Below are 11,236 nucleotides of genomic sequence, written 5' to 3' on the forward strand. Positions count from 1 at the left end.
GGTGGTGCTGCGCCCCCCGGGCCCCCCCCCCCCCCCCCCCCCAGCCACTTCTGCTCTGCCCTCTGCTGGCTTGAGGGGTCACGTGCAGGGGGTTCATGGCAGAGGAAGATGGGGGAGTCTGACTTACTTCAAAACTGGTGATTTATCCCTGCAGTTCTTGACCTACTGGCTATGCCGTGCTCACACGTCCATTCATTTCTTAAATATTTACTGAGGGTGTTCTGACTCAGGCTCTGGACTCAAGGCTGTGGGACCTGGGGGAGCACAAAAGATGGGGCCTCTGCTTTTGTGGTCTGGGTGGGGAGAGGTCATGGTGTGCTTTGTGGAAGGAAGCCAGCACTACGTGGATGACGGAGTACTTGCTCCGAGTAGGAGCCAAGGCTGCTTCCCGAGGGAAGCAAGGCCTGCACTGAGATCTGGGGATGGCTTAGAATTCGATGAACGGGGAGGCCAAGGCAGGCGGTGGGTATATCTGCACAGGGGCTGGTGGCACAGGGACTCCAGGGCGGGGAAGGCACTGAGAGACCCTGGTGGGGCCCAGGAGACATAGCACATGCAGTTAGGCTAGGAGGGAGGGAGACAGAGAAGCCAGGCATGCAGGAGAACGTCGGCCTTCATCTTCAGAGCACTCATAAGCCATCCAGGGACATAAGCAGGTTGGGGTTCTGTGTGGAGATCCAGAGGCCACAGCAATGACCCTCCCGAACGTCACTGTTGTGTGGAGCCCCTCGTATCCCAGAGTTGCTCTTCCTCAGGGCGTTCCCTGTCCCTCGGCTCCCATGGGCTCAGGTCCTGAGGGCCCTATGCAGGCTCTCTGGGGTGTTTGCCCTGGCTGTGGTCTTTTCCAGAAGATGCAGCCTTCACGTCTTCCTCCACACCTTCAGTGATGTCCATGCTCACGGATGCTTATGCCTCACCTGGGCTCAGAACAGTCTGCGGCCCGGCACTCGACTGCTTGGCACCTCCGCACATCCCAGTGTGGCCTGGCCATTACTGCCATCACAGCAGATAGCCATTACTGCCACCATCCCTCCAGCTGGGCCTGTCCTTGTCGAGATGACTCTGCAGGCCCAGGATGTGCCGTGGGAGCCTGGGTGGGTCTCCAGCAGTTTTGGGATGCTGGGCTGTGACCTGTGCTCTGACTCATTCAGAGCCACATCTCTCTCTCTCTCTGTCTCGATTCTCTCCTGAGCAGTTCAAGAGGCCGACTCACTTGCCAGCGTGCAGCTGGGAGCCGCCCAGCCCGCAGCACCAGCCTCAGCCAAGAGAACCAAGGCCGCAGCGGCAGCGGGGAGCCAGGGCGGGGCCTCTAAGAAGGAGAAGAAGGGAAAGCACAAAGGTCAGCTTGCCTTCCCCTTGGCCCTCCCCTCAGGCCTGGCCCACTGTGGCCTTGGGGCTGCTGATCCTGACTTGGAGGGAGGGTGAGCAGCCTCAGTGACAGCAGACGGGCAGCCAGAGCCTCCACCATCCAGATCATAGGCCCAGGCTATCTCAGGTGGGGCCTGGGCTGGCTTGGCTGTGGCCCAGGACCACTCCTCCTCTGACCCTGCCTTGGCTGAGTTCTTGCCATCCTGACCCCTCGAGTCTCACCCAGCCTGGGCCAGGAGACCTCTCTAGGGGCTTCCTGCCTCCCAGCAGCCTGCCCCATCCTTGGGCAGCACGTTGTCATCAGCACTGATGTGCCTTCTGGCCCATGGACTAGCCCGTCCCCTCTGCTCATCTCTCCTGGAAAGATCTCTAGAGGTTGAGGAGTGAGAGTGGCCCCTGCCTGGTCCTGCTTTCTGGCCCCCATTAGCTCAGCCCTCGTTCATGGGCAGTGATGTTGCAGCTACCACGTCACAGCTGGACAGCTATGTGTGGAAGGCTAGGGGCCTCGGGAGCTGGCCGTAGCACTTGCATAGCTCAGCCAGGCAGGTGCTGCCACCTCTGGGGGCCGGGCCCACTTCCATTATGGAAGCTGTGGCAACGGGGCAGGAAGGCTAACAAGGGATGGGCGACGCTCCACTTGAGAAGGCAAGCGTCCACCTCGGCTCTTCCAAGGGATCTCATGTGTTTTAATGATGTGCGTGAGATACCGTGTGTGTGTGTGTGTGTATGTGTGTGAGTGTGTGTGTGTGTGTGTGTGTGTGTGTGTGAGAGAAAGCAGGACCGCTCGCTCATCGCTGGCCGTGTCCTTGAGTCAGTGCTGAGGTACCGTGTGTGTGTGTGTGTATGTGTGAGTGTGTGTGTGTATGTGTGTGTGTGTGTGTGTGAGTGTGTGTGTGTGTGTATGTGTGTGAGTGTGTGTGTGTATGTGTGTGTGTATGTGTGTGTGTGTGTGTGTGTGTGTGAGAAAGCAGGACCGCTCGCTCATCGCTGGCCGTGTCCTTGAGTCGGTGCTGGCCTTGGCTGTGGTCTGGACTGCTGTTTCCCATCCTGCTTTACTTGCCGTGTGGTCAGTTTTGTAGATGGCTGCTGTCTGTCTGAGGGACGTGGAGCCTTTCAGCCCTGGGCCATTGATTTGGGGAAGAGCAGAGGAAATGAAGCCCACATTTCTTCACAGTTTCCCAGTTACTAATAGGATGACAGCAGCCATTTTTTAAAAATTTGTTTTGCAAATAAGGTTTTGCAGGGGGGTGGGTCTCCCTACGCCTCCCTTGCCCCCTTCATGGACGTCCGGACAACCAGGCCCTCTGCTCCTGCTCCTGGATGTAACTCAGGAGTGTCCGTGGCCCGCAGGCACCAGTGGGCCGGCAGCACTGGCAGAAGATGAGCCTGAGGCCCGAGGCCCGGTGCAGATCCTGACCGTGGGCCAGTCAGACCACACCCAGGACGCGGGGGATTCGGCAGCTGGTGGGGGCACACGGCCCAGCGGGCAGGAGCTCCGTGCCACGATGCAGAGGAAGGGTGAGCCCCGCGGGGGCCCAGCAACACCCCCAGACCATGGTCCTCCACATCCTCAGATGCACTTTCTCCCAGAGCATGGCCTTCCTGGGTCTCCTCCTGGGGGTGGGGGCATACATGGAGATACATGAGGATCCTTGGGGCAGGGGCCCGATATGAGGCCAAGTTAAGGAAAAGAAGTGAGAATTGGGGTAACCAAGCTGCAGCCCAGCCCTGTCTCCTGCCCTCAAGGAGGCCAGGTTCGGAGGGCAGATGCTGAGCTTGGGGAGCAGGGCCGGGATGCCCCTCAGGCAGGGCAGACCTGCTTTGGAATTCTGCTGCCCACGTGGTTTGCCGCTAAGAGCCCCGCCCCAGGGAGCCCTCTGCGGGGAGGGGGGGGGAGTGGGAGGAAGCCTGGCAGCACCTCTCTGGGAGGCTCTTCCTGGGGAAGGGGCTATTGGGGCAGCTAGGGAGTGGGGTGGGGGTGGGATTCCAGGCAGCCCTTTCACCCTCCTGCCCCCGAGGCCCAGGGCGGGCTGCGGGGAGATTAGTCAGCTGACCCCACATGTGAGGCTGTCCCCTGGCAGGCTCCAAGACTCCGCCAGCCATGGCTGCTGCAGGCCTGACAGGGACACACAATAGGTTAGGGAGAAGCGGGGAGGGCAGAGGCAGGGATTGAACTGGTGGAGGTGAGGGTGTATCCCAAGGACCGTGCCTAGCCCCGGCTCACAGCCCCTGAGAGGATGTGTTTCCTTGTATCTAGCTGGCCAGGTGTGGCAGTGTGGATGTGAGCGTGTCTGTGTCAGACACGGGTGAGTCTGTCTGTGAGAGTGCGTGTCTGTGACATGGATGTTCCGGGGTGGGCTCTGCCTCCCTCACCCCTCTCCTGTGGCTGGCCCAGGCATCTCCAGCAGCATGAGTTTCGACGAGGAAGAGGAGGATGAGGACGAGAACAGCTCCAGCTCCTCCCAGCTCAACAGCAACACCCGCCCTAGCTCGGCCACGAGCAAGAAGTCCGTCAGGGTGAGTGAGGGGCTGTCACGGGGCAACCCTGGACGCAGGTGCTTAGGGGATTGCTGCTCCAGGCGAGGTGCAGGGAGTGTGTGCAGAGGCGTGGGGCACGCCAGGCTCCTCTGCCTTCCAGCTGCCTCCTGATCTCTGCTGCCAGGCCAGGGTGGGGCATGGGAAGCTGGAGAAGAACAGCATGGCTCCCAGGACCTGCCTGCCTCCTTGTCTGACTCCAGGGACCACTGGACCACTGAGAGGGGAGGGCTGGGAAGGTGGCTTCTAACCCCCAGCCAGGATGGCCAGCCCCACCTCCCAGGGCCCTGCCCTGTCCTCACTCCCATGTCAGACAGCGGGTTTGGATTCCAGACCCCTAGTTGTGGCTGCTTAGGGTCTCAGGCCCCTACTCTGTCCCCTAGGAGGCAGCCTCAGCCCCCAGCCCTACAGCCCCGGAGCCGCCAGTGGACGTCGAGGTCCAGGACCTGGAGGAGTTTGCACTGAGGCCAGCCCCCCAGGGCATCACCATCAAATGCCGCATCACGCGGGACAAGAAAGGGATGGACCGGGGCATGTACCCTACTTACTTCCTGCACCTGGACCGGGAGGATGGGAAGAAGGTGCGCTTGGCCTGGGCATGCATTTCCAGCGGGCAGGCTGAGGTCCTAGGGCTGGAGTGTGACCGGGAGCCTCAAGTTGGACACTGTACTCTCAGTTCTCCAAAAAAACCCAAAAGCCTCTGTGTACCTGTGCATGCATGTATGTGAGGGTCTTCAGAAAGTTTGTGGAAAATGCATGTTATGAAAAACCTGTGCTTGGATTTCAATTTTTTTTTTCAACCATCTTAACTCATACTTCAGTTCCCCAAACTTTGTCCCCAAACTTTGTGAAGTCTCCTTGGATATGCATGTGGGAGCTGAAAAGAGGGAATCACTCATTAGGTGCAGGTGTGTGAGTGGCACCCGGGATGGTGGCCCTGGGTCTAGAACATGACTTGTCCCTCCCCAAGGTGTTTCTCCTGGCGGGAAGGAAGAGAAAGAAGAGCAAAACTTCTAATTACCTCATCTCTGTGGACCCGACAGACTTGTCTCGAGGAGGGGACAGCTACATCGGGAAACTACGGTACCAGCACCCCCAGAGGCGGGGCAGGGGGCAGACTCTCTGTGGAGGGGGTCCTCCTGTTCCAGAAGGTGATCTAGGCTAGGGCTGGGTCTGCTACGAGATCCAAGCATAGGCCCAGGTCTGAGCCAGCCAGGAGCTGGGCTGTAGAGATGGGCCTCATGCTCTGCTCCCAGCAGGTGGGGGCAGCCCCAGCAGGAGTGTCAGTCAGCCCCCAGAAGCTTTTGACGATGACGAACGCCCCATGGAAGAGCTGCCCGAGCCCCAGGTCAGGGCCACGTGGCAGGGTCAAGTGTGAGCACTCGGGGGAAGAGTTGTGGCAATCCTGGGGCAGGGTTGGGAAGGGTCTGTGCCAGCCCCAAGGGAGAGGTGGAATTCACTGAGGAACAGAGTACCAGATTTGGGGAGTGTGAGCTTAGAGTAAGAAACTAAAGCTGGAGATGGGGCTGGGCCGAGACTCAGGCTGGACAGGAGGGGAGAGATGGTCTTACCCTCTCCATGGCATGCTGGGTGCCCTTGACAGCCTTTCCAGGTGCCGTTTTGCTTGTTCACCTCCCGTCAGGGGAGAACCTGTTTCAGAGTTCAGCGTTTCTCTCTCTGAACTGAGATGTCAGCTCAGCACATCCAGGCCTCCTGCCAAGCAGCACCTTCAAAACCATGGAGTCAGTGACAGTGCCCTGGGCCTGCTGCTGACTCGACCCAGAATGCTTTGCAGGCTCCTCCCAGAACAGCCTCTTAGCTGTGTCCCTGCCCCCGAGCTGAGAGTGCATGGCCTACACTGAGGGTGCCTTTCCTTAGGTCCAACTTGATGGGCACCAAGTTCACCGTCTATGACAATGGAGTCAACCCTCAGAAGGCATCGTCCTCTACCTTGGAGAGTGGGACCTTGCGCCAGGAGCTGGCAGCTGTGTGCTACGTGAGTCCTAGGCTCCTGGGCATTTGGTCTGCAAGTTAAACTGAAAGCCAGGGCTTGCTGCCTGACCGGGGGCCATCCCATCCATCTTAGTTGGTGCACAAGGCTGCAGAGGAAGAGCTGCCCTCTGTGGAGGGATCCCTTCTTGGGATAGGGACCTTCACCCCCCTTTCCTGTCTTTGGGGCTCTGGGAACAGCTGGCCATGCCTGGGTGCTCTGGAAACCAGGCCTGGCTCTGCAGCCCAGCCTGGGGGTCTCCTGGACTGGAGGAGACAGAAGGTCTGCGTTTTTGTATGTGTGTCCCCCAAATCATCTCTCTGGTATGCCATGAATTAAAAGGCCCTTTGCATAGTCCTCTCATGTTCAACCTAAGAGTTAGATGCCTTTTAAAACATTTTTATTTATTTACTTATTAATTATTAAACTGGTGAGAAACTGAAGCTCAGAGATTGGGTCACTTGGGGCCATCACACGGTTCATAAAAGGCCAAACTGGGGAACCAGCAGTTAGAGTAATGGCTATGTCACTGGACTCCCACGTAGTCGACCACGGTTCGCTTCCCGGATCCGGTGGCTTAAAACTCATGCCGGGCACGTGTGCGTGCGTGCCCAAGATCCCGAGAGGAGAATGGAGGAGAAGGGATTGCGGCGTGACCATCCCCTCCGGGGGTTGATTTCTTGCCCTCTGTCTCTATGTCTCTCTCTGTCTGTCTGGTGAGCGCATGCACCCTATAGCAAAAAAAAAACCTCTCCAAAAAAAAGGCCAAACTGGATGGGGCTGACAGGTGGTGTGGAGGCTAAGGGCCCTAGACTCCCCTATGGCCGACCGCGGTTTCAGTCCCTGAGCTGGAGACTTGCTTTCTCACCTTCTCTCTCTATCCCTCTCTGATCAAATTAAAATAAAGAAATAAATAAAGTTCAATTTAAGTAAAAGACCAAACTGGAATATACATTCAGGGCATTTCTCTACCTCTCCGAACCTCAATTTCTTCTTTTTAAAAATAGTGTATTTCTTCCGACAGAGATTGAGAGAGAGGAGACAGAGCCCCTCCGCCCCCAAGGGTCTTCCATGCGGCATCCATCCCTAGCCCCAGGTCACCCTACAAGATGGGCCCACGCCTGTCTGATGGGTTCAGGGGGTGTCGATGTGGACCTGGAACCTTCCCATGTGTGTCAGCCTCTCAGAATGTCGTGTTACCCCTGTGCCACCTTCCAGCCCCGTTTCTTCATTTTAAAGATGGAGGGTGCCTGTATTTACCTGGCAGGGGAGACACCACGATCACGAAGGCGGTTTTCCCCGGCCGAGGCTTATCCATTGCACTCCGGATATGCTGACCCCGGCAATTTCCTCAAATGTGGGGAACTTGACTGCATAATTTGTGGTAGTGAGGGACTGCGTTCCCGCTCTCCCCTGACTTTAGGGGGAAAAAAAGAAAAAGAAAAAGAAAAAAGATGAAGGCTGCTTCATCCTCCTGGAGGCTGTTGGGAAACCAAAACTATTTTGTATGCCCCAAATCATCTCTCTGGTATGCCATGAATTAAAAGGCCCTTTGCATAGTCCTCTCATGTTCAACCTAAGAGTTAGATGCCTTTTAAAACATTTTTATTTATTTACTTATTAATTATTAAACTGGTGAGAAACTGAAGCTCAGAGATTGGGTCACTTGGGGCCATCACACGGTTCATAAAAGGCCAAACTGGGGAACCAGCAGTTAGAGTAATGGCTATGTCACTGGACTCCCACGTAGTCGACCACGGTTCGCTTCCCGGATCCGGTGGCTTAAAACTCATGCCGGGCACGTGTGCGTGCGTGCCCAAGATCCCGAGAGGAGAATGGAGGAGAAGGGATTGCGGCGTGACCATCCCCTCCGGGGGTTGATTTCTTGCCCTCTGTCTCTATGTCTCTCTCTGTCTGTCTGGTGAGCGCATGCACCCTATAGCAAAAAAAAAACCTCTCCAAAAAAAAGGCCAAACTGGATGGGGCTGACAGGTGGTGTGGAGGCTAAGGGCCCTAGACTCCCCTATGGCCGACCGCGGTTTCAGTCCCTGAGCTGGAGACTTGCTTTCTCACCTTCTCTCTCTATCCCTCTCTGATCAAATTAAAATAAAGAAATAAATAAAGTTCAATTTAAGTAAAAGACCAAACTGGAATATACATTCAGGGCATTTCTCTACCTCTCCGAACCTCAATTTCTTCTTTTTAAAAATAGTGTATTTCTTCCGACAGAGATTGAGAGAGAGGAGACAGAGCCCCTCCGCCCCCAAGGGTCTTCCATGCGGCATCCATCCCTAGCCCCAGGTCACCCTACAAGATGGGCCCACGCCTGTCTGATGGGTTCAGGGGGTGTCGATGTGGACCTGGAACCTTCCCATGTGTGTCAGCCTCTCAGAATGTCGTGTTACCCCTGTGCCACCTTCCAGCCCCGTTTCTTCATTTTAAAGATGGAGGGTGCCTGTATTTACCTGGCAGGGGAGACACCACGATCACGAAGGCGGTTTTCCCCGGCCGAGGCTTATCCATTGCACTCCGGATATGCTGACCCCGGCAATTTCCTCAAATGTGGGGAACTTGACTGCATAATTTGTGGTAGTGAGGGACTGCGTTCCCGCTCTCCCCTGACTTTAGGGGGAAAAAAAGAAAAAGAAAAAGAAAAAAGATGAAGGCTGCTTCATCCTCCTGGAGGCTGTTGGGAAACCAAAACTATTTTGTATGATCCGGTGATGCCACCTGCCGGTCAGTTTTGGAGCAGCAATCTGAGTCTTCAACTGACACCGAGTCCTGACTATGTGCCAGGCAGGAAAGATACAGTGGCGAGCAGACTTAAAATGATACTTTTACGGGGCTTAACCCTAGTAGAGGAGACCATCATAAAACAAATATTAATATAAGTGAAATAAATACATTCCTGATACATGCTGGGAGGAAAGAAACATAGGGGAGGGGGATACGTTCAGTACGTGAGAATTTAGGGAGGATGGCCCCGGATAGCTCGAGTAGAGAACGGACAGAAGTGAAAGCTACCTGGGTGCTGCCCGGAGGGCAGAGTGAAGGCCAGAGACCAGAGTGCCTGGCATAGAGGAGGAAAGGAGGGAGGGCAGAGTGAATCCGGGGAGAGCAAATGGCCAGGAGAGCTAATGGGGTCTCGTGCCAGGCCCTGCAGGGGAGTATCGTCTTTAGCCGCTGCTCTGAGTTGGGTGGGGCGGGGAGCACCGAAGGACTCTGAGCAGAGGAAGAAAATGATCCGACTTCACAGGACCCCTTGCTGCTGGGTTGAGGATATGACAGGGAGCAGGGCAGGGCTGCAGCCAAGGACAGAAACAAGGAGCCCAGTTAAAGGCCACCACAATGATCCTGGGGGAGAAGGTAGGGAGAAGTGGTGGGGTTTTGGCTATACCCGGAAGCTAGAACTCACAGGAAGTTCGGGGGGGGGCTGTGAAAGGAGGGGGAGAACCATTTGAGGACTGAGTTGCCCGTTGATTGAAGCAAGGAAGGCCATAAGAGGAGCCTGCCTCCCAGAGGAGTCAGGAGCTCAATTCTGACATGCTGAGTACAGAGACACCTGCTAGGCTCGCCAGTGGAGACCAACCAGCCCTTCCTCTGTTCCCTTCCCCAGCCTCTCCATAGATAAGGAGGCTCCTTGGGCCAGTATTGAGTGCACTTTCTCTCTGTTCCAGGAGACAAACGTCTTAGGCTTCAAGGGGCCTCGGAAGATGAGCGTGATTGTCCCAGGCATGAACATGGTCCACGAGAGAGTCTCTATCCGTCCCCGCAACGTGAGTCTGTACCTGACCCTGCTCGCTTCCCCACTACCCTGATCTGTGCATGAGAAGTCCAGCTGGGGTGTAGGGGTACAGTGTGAGACGCTCGAGACCCCCAGTCCTGGGGCAGATCCCTCTTTGGGGTGGTCATGCTGCCAAGGCCTGGGCATGGCTCAGGCGAGGCTGCCCTCCCAGGAGCACGAGGCGCTGCTAGCACGCTGGCAGAACAAGAACACGGAGAGCATCATCGAGCTGCAGAACAAGACACCGGTCTGGAATGACGACACGCAGTCCTACGTCCTCAACTTCCATGGGCGCGTCACGCAGGCCTCCGTGAAGAACTTCCAGATCATCCATGGCAATGACCGTGAGTGTTTCTGCATCACCGTCCTCGTGCTCCCTAGGGCCCTTCATGCAGGGTGGAGCTCATCTCGCCATGTCCACACAAGCCCGAGCTTGAGGGTGGGGTGGATTCAAGTGAAGGACTTCCCACCTGTGGTGACTGGGAGGCCCTGGGTCATCTTCGGACCCGTGTCTCTAGGTGTTCTGTACAGCCCTAGGCATGAGAACACCCTGTAACTGGGCTTTCTCTCCTCCGTGTCTCCTGGTGTTTGTCTCTTGTTCTCTCCTTTGCATCTGCTACCCTCTCTCCTGTCCCTTCTCCCACTGGCCTGTTTTACCTCCCCGGGGGTTCCCATGGCATCTCTGCTTCTCCTTTACTTCCCTGTGGCTGGGCTGTCTGTCCCCTCACCTGTCCCCACCACCCCGTCTGTCCTGCTTCTTTCTCTGTGCTCACACGGCCCCAGCGGACTACATCGTGATGCAGTTCGGCCGGGTGGCAGAGGACGTGTTCACCATGGACTACAACTACCCACTGTGTGCACTGCAGGCTTTCGCCATTGCCCTGTCCAGCTTCGACAGCAAGCTGGCCTGTGAGTAGGGGCCGCCCCGTGCCCTTCGGGGTCACCCAGCCTGGAGCGGAGCCTGCCCGCCTGCCTGCGGAGACAGCCCTGCCTACCCTCTGTACATAGGCCTTCTGCCAGATGGAGCTTTGGCCTCAGTGGGCTGCCTGGCCCAGCCAGGAACTGATGCCTCTGCTGCTGAGGCAGGGGAGGAGGGGGGGAGTGTGCGGGTGGGTGTGAAGGGACCAGAGGAATGCTTCCTGTGCCCCGAGGTCAACATGCACCCCCCACTCTTGGGTTAGTAGCCTGCTGTAGTCATGTTTGCCAAGCTGGGCAGCCCCTTCTGCTGGGAAGGCCAAAAGCGAGAGGGAGAAAGCACAATGCAGGGCTGCTGTAGCCCGGCCACCACTCAGCCCAGGAGTCCAAGGACAGCGCGTGCCCCAGCAGGAAGGGGCACGGTGAGAACGAGTGTGTGCACGTGTGTGTGCGTGAATGTGGGGCACATCAACTTTATGCAGCACAGGGCCTGGTTGAGCCTGGCCCTTACAACCGCAGAGAGCCCACCAACTCCAGAAGGGCCCCGCCAGGCCTGAGAAGAGTTAGGGGAGTTGGGGGACGGGTGAGTGGCAGAACCTAGCCAGGGTTGCAGGGCCCTGAGTAGCTGTGGCTGGAGCCAGTGG

The 11,236-nt window shown here is 56.9% G+C and overlaps 1 protein-coding gene and 2 non-coding genes across 6 annotated transcripts in view; all 3 read left to right on the plus strand.

The window, feature by feature from the left end:
• Positions 1–11,228, plus strand: part of TUB (TUB bipartite transcription factor) — a 100,444-nt gene extending 89,216 nt beyond the window's left edge. For 2 of the 4 annotated variants that reach the window (XM_006162887.3, XM_006162888.3), the window contains exons 4-12: positions 1,196–1,339; positions 2,719–2,886; positions 3,764–3,885; positions 4,287–4,484; positions 4,874–4,986; positions 5,782–5,899; positions 9,571–9,669; positions 9,850–10,021; positions 10,461–11,228. In XM_006162887.3, the coding sequence (XP_006162949.1) occupies positions 1,196–1,339; positions 2,719–2,886; positions 3,764–3,885; positions 4,287–4,484; positions 4,874–4,986; positions 5,782–5,899; positions 9,571–9,669; positions 9,850–10,021; positions 10,461–10,594 (1,268 nt within the window). In that variant the 3' untranslated portion in view covers positions 10,595–11,228. Of the gene's footprint in view, positions 1–1,060; positions 1,095–1,195; positions 1,340–2,718; positions 2,887–3,763; positions 3,886–4,286; positions 4,485–4,873; positions 4,987–5,781; positions 5,900–9,570; positions 9,670–9,849; positions 10,022–10,460 lie in introns of those variants that run through there. The other 2 variants (XM_006162890.2, XM_027766107.1) reach the window with 2 other exon arrangements.
• On the plus strand, positions 7,146–7,309 carry LOC114004991 (U1 spliceosomal RNA). Its single transcript, XR_003546932.1, has one exon. It is a non-coding gene; the product is annotated as a U1 spliceosomal RNA (small nuclear RNA).
• On the plus strand, positions 8,351–8,514 carry LOC114004996 (U1 spliceosomal RNA). Its single transcript, XR_003546937.1, has one exon. It is a non-coding gene; the product is annotated as a U1 spliceosomal RNA (small nuclear RNA).
• Positions 11,229–11,236: the final 8 nt, after the last annotated feature.

The sequence above is a fragment of the Tupaia chinensis genome, unplaced genomic scaffold (genome assembly GCF_000334495.1).
Source record: "Tupaia chinensis unplaced genomic scaffold, TupChi_1.0 Scaffold141165_1, whole genome shotgun sequence".
NCBI classification, from domain to species: Eukaryota; Metazoa; Chordata; class Mammalia; order Scandentia; family Tupaiidae; genus Tupaia; species Tupaia belangeri.